Source organism: Panthera tigris, chromosome B4 (assembly GCF_018350195.1).
Source record: "Panthera tigris isolate Pti1 chromosome B4, P.tigris_Pti1_mat1.1, whole genome shotgun sequence".
NCBI lineage: Eukaryota > Metazoa > Chordata > Mammalia > Carnivora > Felidae > Panthera > Panthera tigris.
Window position 1 is genome coordinate 103677605 of NC_056666.1, and position 18097 is coordinate 103695701.

Genomic DNA, 18097 nt, shown 5'->3' on the forward strand with positions numbered 1-18097 from the left:
GTGAGTTCGAGCTTGTGTCAGGCTCTGCACTGACAGCGTGGAGCCTACTTAGGATTGATTCTCTCTCTCCCTCTCTCAAAATAAATAAATAAACTTTAAAAATGTTTAAATAAAGTTTGCAGAGAGAACTGTCTATAGAGAGATAAAATAGTCATTTATGTGGATTACTAGTTTTTATCTGTGATAAAAGAAAGGGAAAGTAGAGAAAATAACCAGGCTTTTCCACAAAATTCCAATAAAAATATAAATGATTTCTATTAGTGAAATAAAAAATATCTGCAGAATTTGTTATGTAGCCAGAAGACAATTTAGAAATTTTCAGAAAATCTTGGTGAATTCTTTTTGTCAAATATTAAATTTCTGGTATTTTAACATTCCACTCTTCCATAATGCTTATAATTTTCTAAATATACTTCAACAGCTTCAAATATCTTTTCGAAAAATAATTGAATAGCCTATCATAAAATCTTTAGGACATATTCCTATCATACAGTGTTCTTGAAGCAACATAGATAGACTTTAACTGAAAGTAAGAATTCTGCAGAATCTCAACTTTAACTTATTATGAATATACCAGCAGATTCCTTTTTAAAGCTCCTGCCCTGGTTATAATTAATATTAACTGAAAGAAGGATATGCATGCAATTTCAAACATTTGCATTTTGCTGGTTCGTGTTCCCTGACTGTGTGCATCTGAAAAAGACTTATCTGGTTATAAAGACTAGTCAGAGCAAGTGGTTTTCCTTCCAGATAAATGTTCCTTCACACAGAGACACAAGTTCCTGCCGTAGAGCTAGAAGGCAAGCAAGCTTTCAGGTGGCCTCCTGTCCCCTGGAGGCCAATGAGGGAAAAGGGGAAGATCTTGGCCAGAGGAGTTTGCAATTTCCTACCAGTAAAACTTTAATAAATAACACAAGTGTAAAGGGGGTAAATTCTTAAAAAACTAGCTCCTTTTCATCTTTCCAAAGAAGGTAGAACATCACCTTACTGGGATTCTTGGAAAAGCAAAAGCAGCAGCCTTGGATCTGAGCAGGTCCTGTCACCTCAAACTATGCTGAATTGCCCACCAGACCCTTCCTCTTGGAGGGCCCCTGGGGGCAATCAGAACCACTTTCCAGAATGGCCAGCAAGCATCATCCAGGAGCCTAGTCTCACTGAGGGTGAACCAATGTTTAGTTCTTAAACTACAAGGCACGTGGAGGTTATCTGGGGCTTCCTAGAAAAACAATAACCCACACACACTTTTGAAAAGGATATCTAAAAACCAAGTTGCAGCAGCCAGCTTTATTAGTTGCTAAAACCTATATATAGAATTGAACTACTTTAGATACGAGGATGATTTCCTTCCATCCAGAAAATAAGTTTTAATTTAATGCAAATTTGCTCTTTAAGACCTGGCTTAACATTTACCTTTCAAAACAGTCTTCCAAAAAAATGAAAATCAAATACCCAAAAACACATTTCCCGTAATTATTTCCATATAATACAAAAATAATAATGTATCTATATACCCTTTTTTATACTTATTAAACATGTTTTAAAAAGAAACAATTGCTAAGCAGTTAGAGTGCAAAAATCTATTGCACTGACTTGATATTTTTTCTAAAGTGCTTAGAATAGCACTAAGTACACAACAGGCATTACAGATATGTTTTCTAAATAAACCTTTATTTTTACTTTATATTTTTCACATTTTAATGAGCAATTATATGTAAAAAGCTGTATCCGTCCATCTGTCTTTTCAGAAAAACATCCTAAATTATAAGTATCTTTGATCAAAAATAAAAATAGTTCCACTTTATTGTGTTAGATAATAACAATCTAATTAGAAACCAGCCTCTTATTTAGCTAAGAACTCAAGAGACTAAAAAATCTGTTCTTTGTAGGAAAAGTATATATATATATAAATATATATGAGTACATATGTTATATATGTTATATATGTGTTTACATATGTTATATATAAAAATATACATATGTACATATACACAAATAAACACATTATATATAATAAAAATAAATAGTAGAGAAAAGAAGGCAGAACAAAAGAACAAAATATAAATAGGTACAATGTCTGTGGTTGAAATTATATTACTATTTTGGAAAAAGGTATTTCGGAGAGCAAAGATAAGTGCATTAATTTATATTGAACTTCATATGATCAGAAAACAGAATTATCAGTATATCTTCCAATGTTTAATATTATTATTAACAAAAATAATGTATCTTTGCAATAATGTAAGTTCATAATTTATTTTACTTCTGTCTTTTTCATTCACATGAAAACCTTTGGTTTTCCCTCATATTTTTTTCAACAATCTTTTTTCTTAAAATTAAAAATTAACAGTAAATACCAAGACTCTATTTCCAACAAGGAGTTGTTTCATTACCCGAGCTTCTCAAATAATGACCTACACTGGGGAAATCATTTCTAAAATATTTCTTATCACATTAATCATTAGTGAAACAATATGCTGAAAGACCTCATAAATGCTTCCTACATTCAGTATTATTCCAAATCCAGCTTTCAGATGTTAGTCTATAATTCATCTCTTTTCTCACTTTCACACTTAGCACATGCTTTTGAATATAGGAAGCCACATTCTAATGTCCCCTTTATAAGTGAGTAGTTTGTGCTGAAATATAAACGCTCACTTAAAGAGTTCTAATCAGTAATGCCTTAATGAGTAGGAAATAACAGAGCATGGGAATCATGGTACCATATATGCTAACAATCACATTTCTCTCATGATAAAATTTCTGCATCTGAACTACTTTCAGCATTTTGGCTACATATTCATGCCATCAATATTTTAACTACCTTTTCTGACAAGTTAAAAATATTAATTGATTGCAATGAAACAGATTCCTTTCTTTCCCATTCCCTATCCACCCTGGTATATACCCACGTCTTAAGAAGAACATCCTTAGGAGTTCATCAAATTATTGGGTTGGACTGATTTAAAAATAATTTACACAGACTATTGTTTTTCCATCTCCAATTAAAATATAGCATACACTCTAAGCCAATTCTTTGCAATGACCCCATATTAGTTAATGAAGACTTTCATTTATATAAAAATTATGATGGTAAACACTGAGGATCTGCACATACCACACACTATCTGAAGCATTCTGTATGTGGTATCTCATTACATATAACCACCCTGTGGGGGCACCTGGGTGGCTCAGTCAGTTAAGTGTCCAACTTTGGCTCAGGTCATAATCTCATGGTTCGTGAGTTCAAGCCTCACGTCGGGCTTTGTGCTGACAGCTCAGAGCCTGGAGCCTGCTTCAGATTCTGTGTCTCCCTCTCTCTCTGCCCGTTCCCTGCTCATGCCCAGTCTTTCTCTCTCTCTCTCAAAAATAAAATAAAATAAAATAAGCATTAAAAAAATAAAAAAAATATAACCACCCTGTGAAAGAGATTATATTTTTACCCTCATCGTATAGTTTAGGAAACTGAAGCACAATGAAGTAAGTAACTTCAAATAAGTTGGTCAAGATTACACATACCTAAAAGGGACAGAGCCAAAACTCAAATTGAGGCCATTTTCCAGAGCCCACACTCTAAATTACTACATCTTATGCTATTTTCTCATGGATTACAAAACAATTCAAGTATAGATTTACAAAAAATGTAATTTGTATACTACATTGCTGAATATGTGTATGTGTGTGTGTGTGTGTGTGTGTGTGTGTGTGTGTGTGTATAGAGAGAGAGAGAGAGAGAGAGAGGGAGGGAGGGAGGGAGGGAGAGAGAGGGAGACAGAGACAGAGACAGAGAGACTATGTCTATATATACATTTTATATATATATATATATGTATATATATATGTATATATATATAAAGAGAGAGAGAGTTTATTTTTTGTAAATTACAGTCTGAGCAGCATCTATATGTACACTTGGTATGAATCATTACAGAACGTTTCCTGCCAGTTATTAACTTTTTTCATCTTTAGGGGATACACAAAATGTTAACCTTTCTAAGTCACCAAGTCTCTCTAGCATATTTATCCTGTAGTATTCTGTTTGCTCTTTATCTTACTTTCCACTCTTCCCTTCAAACTTTTCATCATGCCTTCTGAAATTCCTATTTTATAGTAAATAATCTTTCCTGTGTATTTTATCACTTTGTTGAAGGAGATCACCATCGCTTCATCTTAACTGAAATGAATTTATATGGCTTCATGGGTAGCACTAAGATTATTCTGTTCATAATTTCTCAGCTCACTTCAGAAGGTAAAGTCGGCATCCTTCTTGAAAGCCATTAGAATTTCTAATCCATTACTCCTCCAGTCTCCAGTAAAACCATCTTCACTTCGAGTAAACCCCTCGCTTCACCCCTCCTTGTCATTAATAGCTATAAATGTCATGGTCTTTCCACAATATAAATGACTTTATTTAATGAGCTGAATTCAATTTAAATGAGTAACTGCATACAGGTAACAGATCTAAATAAATACCAACTTCATTTTTCATCCATCCTTGCCATTAAATAAGCTTTGTCATATATTCCCTCCTTATGTCTAACTCCTTCAGCTTGAGCATATTCCTTATAAGAAAAGTCTTATTTTGGATTTTAAGACTGTATCAAAACTTTAGTTTCTTTTTTTTTGTTTGTTTCATTTTGAATACTTTATTTTTTTTTCTTTTCCTGAAATTTATTATCAAATTTGTTTCCATACAACACCCAATGCTCATCCCAACAGGTGCCCTCCTCATTGCCCATCACCCACTTTCCCCTCCCTCCCTCCCCCCATCAACCCTCAGTTTATTCTCAGTTTTTAAGAGTCTCTTATGGTTTGGTTCCCTCCCTCTCTAACTTTTTTTTCTTATTCAACTCAATTGATCAGTCCGATTTAGGAGTGAGAAACTCATATTGGGAAGAGGGAAATGATTCTTTTTTTTTTTTTTTTTTCACCTATCTTCTTTTTCACAGACCTTCCTTCTAGGTTAGGACAGGGGTATGAAAGGGATAATAGACAAAAATAGGCCAAGTCTTATATGATTGGTGACTTATATAAGCCAGGTGCCTAAATATTAAAATTTTAAACTGGGATTCATTAGGGAATTCCCTGGACATCCTCCCATGGGGATGTCCCATGCTACACAGTTCATTGACACAGGCATTTTGTTATTTGCTTCATGACTAACCACTTGCCTCCCCTCATATCCCAGCTTCTATCTTTGGCAGAATATGTGACATTCTTTTAATTCTTAATACTGGGTCCCATTGTGGTAGAAAGTAGCCATCTTAGGAAGGTTCCATTATCCTTCTACCTCATCAACCTGGTCCATGAGAAGCTCATGCATCTTTGACACAACAAACTCTAGTTGTAACAGCCACTCCTATTAAGACCCCTTTCCATTGCCCTGACTTAGGATAGCTCTAATCATGCTTCTGCCATTCAAGTTTACTAGACAGGAAGCAAATATCTAATTTAATGGTTATGCATCCAAGTGATACACATTAATTTCTTTCCCTCCTTACTTTACATCTATTCCATGAAACCACATACTGATTTAGCTACTGAATAAATATCCAAACATGCAGATGTCATTGGGTCCTTCTTTGAGTCACTGTTTTGGGCTCATTTGATTTAGGAGAAGCACACCCTTCTCTCTTTCACAGGGTAAAAACCCTGTAGCACTCCCTACAGCTGAAATTTTGCTGACTCCTTTCTGGTCATCTCTCAAGAATCACAGTGGCAGGACTGATATTACTGTAATTATTACTTAGTAAGTCTGTGGTGAGTATGTCTAGCATTCTCCATAGAATGTGGGGATATTTATCATTAGTAGTATATGTTTTGGAGCTTAAAGTAGTATTTTGAATCAACAATGGAAGTTTCTTTTTTTTTTTTTTTTTATCTTTTATACTACGTCTCCTTTTTTTCCTCCCTTATACTGAAGTTTGCAATACTTGGTTCACAGTTTCACCTTCTGAAGACCCTTTAGCGTTACTACTCTTGCTTCATTCATTTGATCATTAAACGCTTACTGAAGGCCCACTATGTTCAAAGCATTGAAAATGTGGCTATAAGCCAGACAGAAGCATTCTCCTTTCAAGGGGAATTATTATATAGTGATAGTAAACAAGATAAATAAGATACACAGTATCCAAACATATATCCTTCTGGTTTTATATTGCTGTTATTTTTTTCCCCAGTGGCCAATTTTTTAATTTATCCATGAGTCTCACTTCCTTCCCCACCAAAAAGTTCTACCAATATTGTTTTTTTTAAGGTTTTAACTCTCTGCTATTTTAATTCTTACTACCACTATCATAGTATAACTGTGTAATCTCATTACAGAATTTTTATAACATCCTTAATCTCTTTCTCCGTGCAGTATTCTAGTAATCATTTTAAGCACACAAATGTAATCATATAAATCATGTGCCTAAAATGTGTTTGTTCTTACTTATTCATTCAGCAAATCTATATTGAAGAATTCATATAACAGATTTTATTTCTAGATCTTTGGATGTTATACTGAACAAAAGAGACAAAGACCCTAACCATATACTTTGTATTCTAGTTGAAGAACACTAACAGTAAACACATAGAGGCAAGGAAAAGAATATTGGGTGTTCACGGATGATCCCTCTGTTCAAATAGCATTTTAAGGGAAACGTGAAGAAAATGAGGGAGTAAGCCATGGTGATATCTGGGGAAGGAGCATGGCAGGCAGAAGAAATAATAGCAAGTGCTTGCCTGGGTAAAGAGTAGCAAATTATTAGTACAACCAAAGTGGAATGACCTTTGGAAAAATAAAAAGGTAGATGAGTTCCTAGAGGCACTGTAATGAGAGAAGTCATAAAGGGTCTTAGAAGCTACTTCACTAGCTTTGGGAATTTTTATCTGATCGGAAGCCAACAATGATTCAAGCCTAGATGTGACATGATCTGACTTTAACAAACTTATCCTGCTTGGTTCACTGAGCATATGCATATGAGAAAGAATGATGGCTTTGACAAGGCTGGTAGTTTTCTAGGGGTAGTGAGACTTGGTTGGATTCTACATAAATTATGAAGACAGAACCTGTAAAATGACTCTAGGTCTTGATTTTTTTGAAATAGTAGCCATTAACTGATATGGGGGAAACTGCAGGAAATTTGTAGAGAGCGACAGAGCTGATCAGAAGCTCAATTTTTAATTTGTCATGCTTTAAATTCCTTTTTTGAGTGTATAAGACGATATGTCAAACATTTAGTTGGATACACAAGTCTAAAGTTCAGGAAAGTTATCCAGTGTAGAAATGTAAATTATTCAGTTATCAGTTCCTAGATAGGTTAAGCTGTAAAATAGGTTGGGATTATCAAGGGAATGAATGTAGTAAGAAAGATTGCAGGATTCACAGAAATGATCATCCTACACTGGTCCCTCATTGTCTTGGCATCCTCAAACTCAGTGAGCCTCATTCCCTCTGCACTTCACCCATTCCCATGACCACAACCTGGATCTTATTAGACCTGGCAATGTTTGGGTCCTGAAATGCTTAAATCAAGCATCTTACTCTCTCACCATAACCTTTTATCCTTTTCCCTACACCCACTGCAACTATTTTTCAAATTTATTAAGAACTTTGAATCCTCTTGTTTTATCAATTTCTTCCTATCTCCACTGCAATTCTTATTCAGCTTAGACTGTACGGCATCTTTGCTAACATTCTCCATTATCTTGCCCCATTGCCCTTCCATAGCAATGGTCTGGCAGAGCAACCTGAAATTAAAATGCTTGCAGGCATTCTCCCCTCCAACACCTGAGCACTGTTTTGAAAACACACCTTTGAGTCACTTAAAATCATTACAAATTCACTGCCTAAAACCACATGTGGACCCCTAACACTTTCCAGTAATCCATCTGTGATTTACATAGTTCTCCCATAATCCATAATGGCTAGATAAATCTCTGTATTCCTGAAATTCCTTATTCTATTTTCTTCCCTACTACTATCAGCTAATTAGCACCTTTATACTTTGTGAGGAAAATAAAAGCTATTAAATGGAAACTTTCAACTTCTTAAGACCTCCACCTGTGAATGTTTTTGAGAAACATATTTCTGAAAACAATCTTTTCTTTCTCACTCATTTCACATTTGTAGACACATTGCTCTTTCTCCATAATATGCGCTGGAGTCCTTGCTTTTTTTGCCTCACCTCGTGCTCTATCAATTAATTTATCTTTCCTCAGTAAATTCTCCTCCCGCTTTATGTGCTTTCCATATGTTTCAACACACTCGACCTCATAACCTATATCAGATATTATTCCCTCCCACTTTTCATAATCAAGCTCTTTGAGATTGTTTTCTGTAGTCACTGAATCCAAGTCTTCTTTTCCATTTTATCATTCAGGTCACTGGAAATGTGATTCTACCCAAGTTAATTCCATTTAAATTATTCTCACCTAGAACACTTTACCTTCCTGTGGCTCAATAAAACGGGCACTCTGTTCTCCTTGAACTCTCAATGTCGTGAAACTGCTAGTAACCCTTATCACCACTTTCTCTTGACTTTAGCATGTTTGATTCCACAGCTTCCTGGTATTCCTTCCTTGCACCCATCTCTGCTCTTTTTTGAGGCCTACTTTCCCTCTGATCTTTCCCTTTCCTCTGATTATTACTTAAATTCTTTTCTTCCTCTGAAGTTTACAATGAACATCACTTGGAATACCTTTTTTGGAGGTAACTTCATCAACTCCAATGGCTTCAATTACTGACTATTCTACATGTCCAAATCAATGGCTCTAAATGAGATCTCACCTAGAAATTCCAACATCATTCATACATTCCCAACTGTGTCAGCTCAAATTAATGTGTCCAAACTGAACTCATCATCCCCCCTCTAAAAGTGCACTACCTCATGGTATTCTTGTCTCTATTCTTGTCTTCCATTCACTCAATTGCCAAAACATAGTCAGCCTTAAGTTCTCAGTATGTCTCATTCTCCCCTCTCTGAACAACCCCTTATTCTTGAGTATTCACTGTGTCCTTACTAACTCAATCGGTCCATCCCTCTCCATTCTCACTGTCACTCTATAGGTTCATATTAATCATTCAGTGTTTCACTCAAAATGTTGACATTCTCTTGAGATATGGCCTTCTATTAGTATTATAATTTAGTGGGATACGCACACACACACACACACACACGCTGCAGTTATCATTTTTATTATCTTTCTTTTGGATGACTGCAAGAGCCTTTCACTTGTTCTCTTGCTTTTTAGACTTTTATAAACCACTCTACAAGTGGAATAAAAAAAAAATGTTTGACAGAGCTGATTAAGTGATCTCCTATTTAAAGACTTTAATGGTTTTTCATGGTTCTTACTATAGAGAACAAATTCCTTCCATGAAATTTCTCATGTCTTGCCCTGGCCTAACCTAGCCTTTTATCTTCACCATTACCTCCAACACTCCAGCTTATTCATACTCTAGCCACAGTAAGTTATTTTCACTTTTTTTGACCTATGCACACACACTGTTTCCTCTGCTTAAAATGTCATGCCCCACTCTCCTCAGTTGGCAAACTTCAACTTATCCTATACTTATTAAGTTAGGCAGTATTTTCTTCTATTCACCTTCCTTGATTCTCCAGCCCCTTTCACTTCTAACAATCAGATTATATGAATTATCTTACTCATTTTCATCTCATCCTGTGTTTAGTTTACACTGGAATTGTTTTTACCAACCTGTCTACTCCGCTACATCATAAGATTCTGAAGTGAGAGACTGTGTGTTGTACATCACTATTTCCAAAACCTAAACGAATGTCTAACACATAGTGTATACTCAAATATACACTGAATTTCAAATAAATAAAGAGAAGAATTAAAGTATGTAATATAGCAATATAAAGTCTAGGTTGAAATAAACTATATTATATCACAATTCAGATTTACTTTTTTTATTCTCTTATCTTTTGAAGCAAATAAGTAGAACACTGGCATTTTTTGAATAATCAAATTAAAATTGGTTTTGGAGACTAAAAATTTAAGACCATTCAGAACTTGAAAAATATATAACCTGGTCTAAACACCACCCTCAAGAAAATAAATCTGTTTCGAATTCTATGGAGTATTTACCCAAATTGCTCAGAACCATCAGGAAGATATTAAAATGAGAACAGAAAAAAGCAAAATATGGAATGTACAATTCTGGTTCTTTAGTGGAGAAAATTAATAAAGCTAGAGAATGTTTAGGATGGTGTAAATATCAAACCCAAGGATATGGCTTAGATGGGCATCCACTTATTCACCATACTTTAGAAATAAAAAGAACCATTAGCATTTGGATAAAGGAAACAGAACAATGAAAAGAACTAAGTTCTGTAAGAAGCAAATTTATAGATCCTGTTACTCCAACGTAACAAACAGAAAGAAAAACAGGGAAGGGACTGCATAGCCCCAGTTTTACTGCTATAAGTTCTGGATGAGGCAATGAGGTAGACTTAATTCAAACACTGATACTAGCACTATGAAATATCATGACATTTCCGCATTTAACCAATGTGTATGTTACAGTGAAATATGTTCAAAAATGTGTTTCATGTAGTTTAGGGTTTGTCCCTATCAGATTTTGCCCATATTGACCCTTAAAAAGAATCAAAAATGATAAGAAAACAAACAGCTAATTAATAATCAGACATTTCTTAAACCAAATTAAGAAGAGAAACCTTCCTCATTGTGTATGTTAGTCTGTATGGGTCTGCTGTCATTAAACTTAAGTTTTATGGCCAAGTTGAGCTACTAAATTCTAGCTGCAGATTAGAATTAGCCCATAGGCTGGGACAAATCCTGGTTCTTGAGTGGGGCTGGTCAACACCTCTGGCTCTGGCTCATGGGCTAGACAGTGATCCATCACAATACTGGTTTCACATGACTACATACCACAGCTCTCCAGATACCAACTGCAGCTAGAACATCTGTCTAGGAATATTTGTGCTTTGTGCCCCAGTCTTCAGTATCCAAAATCCTCTTGGCTCTCTGAAGCTGAGTGGTTTAGATCTTACCCTGGTCTTCCTAAATGTTGTCTGACAACTGATCACCTGGACACCCTCATAAGAAATTTCATCAGATTTTGACATTTTAATATTTTTTTTAAACTTTAAAACACCATGAATGGATGTTGTACTTTGTCAAATGCTTTATCTGCATCGATTAAAATGATCATATGGTTCTTACCCTTTCTCTTATTAATGTGATACAACACAATGATTGAATTGAAAATATTGAACCACGCTTGCAACTCATAAATAAATTCCACTTGATCATGGTGAATGATTTTTTTAAACGTATTATTGAATTTAGTTTGTTAGTGTTTTATTGAGAATTTTTGCATCCATGTTCATTGGGGATAATGGCCTATAGTTTTCTTTTTTAGTGGAGTCTTTACCTGGCTTTGGTATCAGGGTAATGCTGGTTTCATCAAATGAGTTTGGAAGTCTTCCTTCTATTTCTATTTTTTTGGAACAGTTTGAGAGAACAGGTAGTAACTCTTCTTTAAATATTTGGTAGATTTGCCTGTGAAGCCATCTGGCCCTGGACTTTTGTTTATTCGTTAGAAGATTTTCTTTTATTATTGCCACTTATTGGTCTCTTCAAGTTTTCTATTTCTTCCTGTTTTAATTTTGGTAGTTTGTATGTTTCTAGGAAATTATCCACTTCTAGGTTATCCAATTTGCTGGCATTTAGTTCTACATAATATTCTCTTATGATTTTTTGTATTTCTGTAGTGTTGATTGTTATTTTTCCTTTCTCATTTGTGATTTATTTATTTGGGTCCTTTCTCTTTCCTTTTTAATAATTCTGGCAAAAGGTTTACCAATTTTATTATTTTTTTCAAAGAACCAACTCCTGGTTTCATTGATCTGTTCTATTTTTTTTTTTTTTTTTTTAGCTTCTATATCATTTATTTCTGCTCTAATCTTTATTTCCTTTCTTCAGCTAGCTTTAGGCTTCATTTGTTGTTCCTTTTCTGGCTCCTTTAGATGTAATATTAGGTTATTTATTTGAGATATTTCTTGCTTCTTAAGGTAGACCTGTATTTCTATATACTTCCTAATGTTTATAGCAGCATTATCTACAACAGCCAAATTATTAAAACAGCCCAAGTGTCTATCAATTGATGAATGGATAAAGAAGATGTGGGATACAAATAGTGAAAGTAAAACTGAAGAAGACCAAAGCAGGAGGCATCACAATTCCAGACTTTAGCCTCTACTACAAAGCTAATCATCAAGACAGTATGGTATTGGCACAAAAACAGACACATAGACCAGTGGAATAGAATAGACAACTCAGAATTGGACCCACATACGTATGACCGACTAATCTTTGACAAAGCAGGAAAGAGTATCCAATGGAAAAAAGACGGTCTCTTTAGCAAATGGTGCAGGGAAAACTGAAAAGCAACATGCAGAAGAATGAAACTAGATCACTTTCTTACACCATACACAAAAATAAACTCAAAATGGATGAAAGACCTTAATGTGAGACAGGAAACCTTCAAAACCCTAGAGGAGAAAGCAGGCAACAACCTCTTTGACCTCAGTCGCAGCAATTTCTTACTCAACACATCTCCAATGGCAAGGGAATTAAAAGCAAAAATGAATATTGGGACCTCATCAAGATAAAAAGCTTCTGGACTGCAAAGGAAACAATCAACAAAACCAAAAGGCAACTGATGGAATGGGAAAAGATATTTGCAAATGACATATCGGATAAAGGGCTAGTATCCAAAATCTATAAAGAACGCACCAAACTCCACACCCAAAAAACAAATAATCCAGTGAAGAAATGTGCAAAAGACATGAATAGACACTTTTCCAAAGAAGACATCCAGATGGCCAACAGACACATGAAATGATGCTCAACATCACTCATCATCAGGGAAATACAAATCAAAGCCACAATGAGATACCACCTTACACTGGTCAGAGTGGCTAAAATGAACAACTCAGGAAACAACAGATGCTGGTGAGGATGTGGAGAAACAGGAACCCTCTTGCACTGTTGGTGGGAATGCAAACTGGTGCAGCCTCTCTGGTAAACAGTGTGGAGGTTCCTCAAAAAATTAAAAACAGAACTACCCTATGACCCAGCAATAGCACTGCTAGGAATTTACCCAAGGGATACAGGAGTGCTGATACATAGGCGCACTTGTGCCCCAATGTTTATAGCAACACTTTCAACAATAGCCAAATTATGGAAAGACCCTAAATGTTCATCAACTGATGAATGGATAAAGAAGATGTGGTTTATATATACAATGCAATACTACTTGGCAATGAGATAGAATGAAATCCTGCCTTTTGCAGTAATGTGGATGGAACTGGAAGGTATTATGCTAAGTGAAATAACTCAGAGAAAGACACATATCATATGTTTTCACTCATATGTGAACCTTGAGAAAGTTAACAGAAGAACATGGGGGAAGGGAAGGGGGGAAAAAAGTAGTTACAAATACAGACGGTGGGAAGCAAACCATAAGAGACTCTTAAATACAGAGAACAAACTGAGGGTTGATGGGTGGTGGGGGAGAGGGGAAAGTGGGTGATGGGCACTGAGGAGGGCACTTGTTGGGATGAGCACTGGGTGTTGTATGGAAGCCAATTTGACAATAAATTGTATTAAAAAGATAAAAATAAAAATAAATTAACATTAGGAAAAAAAAGACGTGGGGTACACACACACACACACACACACACACACACACACACAGAGGAATATTACTTAGCTATACAAGAAAATGAAATCTTGCCGTTTGCAATGACATGGATGGAGCTAGAAAGTATGCTAAGCAAAGTAAGTCAGTCAGAGAAAGATAAATTCATTTGATTTCACTCATATGTGGAACTTAAAAAACAACAAATGAGCAAAGGGAAAAAACAAGAGAGAGAGGCAAATAAAAAAACAGACTATATAGACTATAGAGAAGAAACTATAGAGAACAAACTGCTCGTTACCAGGGGGAAGGTAGGGGTGGAGATGGGTGAAATTGATGGGGATTAAGGAGGGCACTTGTCATGATGAGCACTGGGCGTGGTATGGAAATGTGGAATCACTATATATCTGAAACATAAACTGTATATTAATTACACTGGAATTTAAATAAAACCAAGAAAAATAATTAAAACACTATGGCAAATGGTATATAAAAAGCACTATTTAACTTAATGATATTTTTACCCTTTAGATTTTAATTATACATTTTCTTTCAGTTTATTTTTATATGTAAATATATGTTATGTTTTTACACTGGAAGTTAACTTGTGATCCAATTTTTGTGAATGAAAAACATATGCTAAATGTAGACTATGTCCGATACAGTTTTTCAAAAGCAGTTTCAAGGTAATATTAAACTATTAATACATTTCTCAATGATAGAAGAGTTCTTAAAATTAACTGTGATTTAGAAAAATCTGTAAATTCTATCTACTGAATCAATTAATTTTCAGTTTCTGAATTAAAAAAAAATCCTCTTGAAATCCTTTTCAGAGAAAGAAAGCCATCATAAAACTTGAATTGCTCCTGAAAATCATAAATGAATGATACTCTCATTCATTATCAGTATTGAAACTGAGACTGCTTGAATTTTCAAAAAGAAACTTGCTAACATTTATTGTTAAAAATATTAATGTAAACTATATTCTTGGACTTCCTCAAATTTATTCTTTCCAGGTATGCAAACTTATTTATAATTACATTTACAAATGTACACAACTTTTTGTACATGTATACTATTTAAGATAATATAAACTTCACTTTTTTCCCATGCTTCAGAAATAATACATGCATACCCAGAGAAAAAAATTACAATTTTTAATATAACACATTTAAAAATATCCCAGAGATTTCTGTTATACTGGTAAAGAAATTATTTCACAGCTCTGCACCATTGTGATGGTATCGTAAGACGCCATTCATTCAGCACTTTATACATTCTGTATAATGAGGGGGAAGTAAAGGACCTTGAATTTCTTACCAATAAAAATTTCATTGTTGAATGATTTTGGTAATATATTGTAAACACTTATGCAAAAGACATAACTTTAGAAATGGACAATAGTGTTTACATGACCTATTATAAAGATGTTTTTTAGAGAAAGGGAAAGTTATATAAAACTTCAAATGGGTTTAGGTTATAATTAATATAATCTGACTTTCAGTTTTCTAACTTGGGGGCAAGAACAACAACTCCATTCAAAGTCTTACTCTTAAATGACTGAAGTAACACTAGATACTATTACCATTTCACCTCTGCTTAGACTGTCCTATATAAGGTTTATATGGGACTAAAAATGATTTTATTATATAGCATCCAGTAATATATTCTAGATAAATCTTTAACAATGGGGGGGGGTACTAAATTTATGTGTAGTGTTAACCCCTAATTAGATTGCTTAAGCTATTATGTACTCTAAAATCTGCATGTTTTCCATTCTACAAAAAGGTAAAAAATAGGCATAGTCATTGAATTTCTGAAAATACAGGCAGCAGTATAAAATATCCAACATCATGGTAGGGCATGGCCAAGAGGGAACATCTATCTTCACAATATTATAAACTACACACACACACACACACACACACACACACACACACACACTTCACTTTTAGCAACTGGGAATGAAGTTGATGAGGCTTGCCTTCTGTACACCATCATTCCTTTCTGTGATCTTTTTTCCCTGCAAGGAGCTTCTTTCAACAACTAGGCTTAAAGCCCACTCAATTTTCCATATTTGGAAAATGTTTTCTTGAAAGGACATGCTTAACTTATTTTAACATATAAATAACGAATAAGATTTTAATCACCCCTTGCAGAAAAGAGGTGTTTAATTTTTATTTGAGCCAGGGACAAATCCTTTTAAAACCGACTAATCTCTAATTGTGGAATTCTTTTAAGAATCAGTAGACCTATGAGGGTGCGATTTGGAACGAAATGGGTTTACTCTCCTAATAAAATTTGAGTGCTATGTAAAACACCATGCTAAGCAGCAGGCTGAAATTACATCACATAAACATTCACCTACACTACTTGAATATAGGGCTGCCTGTAAATCCTGTCACAATATACTCGCTGGCTGACTTACATTTCATCTTGCTTTATACTGTAATGTAATAGGTTCAGGGACTAAATATAAGATACCTGAAGACAATACATTTTTTCCCACTTAAATTCAGACACTGAAAAAAAAGGAAGGGATAGGACTAAAATATGTTGTTTAGCCTACTTTAGGAGTAATTTGATGAAGATCAGACAACGTCATGGACACATGAGGGAGACAGGAGAGAAAGAGGTGCCGTTCAAAGTTGTCTTTGAACACCTCACTGATGTTTTAATGTGATTATGCACTCCACCTAGATCCTAGAGACCTAGAGGAAGTATAGCTAAAATTGATGAGAGTAGGTTCTGTGTGTTCTGCATTAAACCTCACAGTGCCAAGTGAAAAGCAAACAGTGATAGAAATTTATGCATTGATTCTCTGTTGAAACAGACTGAATCTTATTACTTAAGATATACACCACGAACTCATGTTTGTACTTCAAACATGGAATCACATATCTTAATCAATATTTTCTGAAAGCAGATATCACAGAAAGTACCAAGATATTCCAATACTAGACTATCAATCTCTTCTTATTGCTTACAAATAATAATCCTTTAAAACTTTAGAGCACTTTTTCTAATTTTCCAGAAGCTTCCCAGATAAAGTAGAAAAGAAACAGCAATATCACAAATGAACACTGTTGATAAAATGGGCTGATACAATAATTTTTCTCAGTAACTAGAAAATATATTGCAACCCAAATCATACATTCATATTTAGAATGGTAAAACCTCCCCTCATGTTCCAAAAGTTTTGGTGTAGGCCATAGGACGTAAAGTATTTACACATTCTAATGAAGATTTTACTCTTATTTTTAAAGTCAGTACATGGAGATAATTTTATGAGATCTTAAAACTTTTAAAAATAGCAAACAACACCTCAAATCAGTTCACACTTTTGTATTAGTTATGCAATAACTACAGATTTCCAAAAGGTATCTATATCACAAATTGTATACAAGTAACTATCTCATGATCTGGTGTGTACATAATTCAATTTGTCAATAGTTAAATTTAATGAAGAATCTAACTTACCGGTGGATCAGCCCCCTTAGAACCAGTCAGCCCTCCTGTTAGGGATTCGATATCCTGAAAAGGGGAGAGGTGTTGATTGTAAAATGCTACTCAACAGCATGGAGAATTTCCCAAACCCATAGTATAATATTTTCTTTAGCTACTAAGTTAGGGCACACAGCTACATTTGTTTTCTTTGTTTTGTTTTCAGACAGTCTTGCATACTGTAACATTATACAAATAACCTGTATCTAAAAATCTAGATATTTCCTCTAATTCTGCACACTCTGTAAAAAGAAAAAAAAATGTACATAGACAAGTCTTGACATATGAAAAAAAAAAAAAAAGGTTAGGCTCTAGGTAGGAAAGCAAATGTTTTGTTCTCTAAGGTGTTGAAATGAGGACAGAACAAAAAAAAAAGTAATTTTAACAAAACTGCAATTTAACATATTATTTGCAAGAATACAAATCCCATGGAAAACGCTGAACCTATAAAAATTTTAATTATGTATAGTCTACTCTATTACTGTACTTGGAAGATAAAAATATTTTTAAAAAAGACTAGCTATTCTTCTACAAGGTCTGATTTCGAATCTTGAATCAGTAACCGCAGAAGATCATGCCTGAGTAATGATTATATTGTCAAAGGTATCATAAACGGAGAAACAGGTGACTGCGACAAACTGGAGAGCATGTGCCTGTTTATAGGTACGAACACAGCTCCACCTTGGTTGCAGGACTTTGCTTCCAGGGTTACTAACCATGTGACTTTTTCAAAAGCTAGAATTCTGGATTTTTAACTAAAACCTCTCAGGATTTTAATGCTTGCAACCATCGTAGTTTTAAATCATACCCCAGTCCCCCCAGTGAAAAAACAAAACCAAAACTCTCTGCTCAAAGGGGGCTGGATAGGAGTCTGGGGCTTCACTGAAGAGTTATACTTCATAAAAAGTTTCTTGGTTGTGA

At 34.6% G+C, this 18097-nt stretch overlaps 1 protein-coding gene across 1 annotated transcript in view; it reads right to left on the reverse strand.

Annotated features, from left to right (window-relative positions):
- Window positions 1–18097, reverse strand: part of PPFIA2 (PTPRF interacting protein alpha 2) — a 487632-nt gene that overhangs the window by 383154 nt on the left and 86381 nt on the right. The window contains exon 3 of the mRNA XM_042992819.1: window positions 17153–17206. Coding sequence (XP_042848753.1) covers window positions 17153–17206 — 54 coding nt within the window. The remainder of the gene's footprint in view (window positions 1–17152; window positions 17207–18097) is intronic.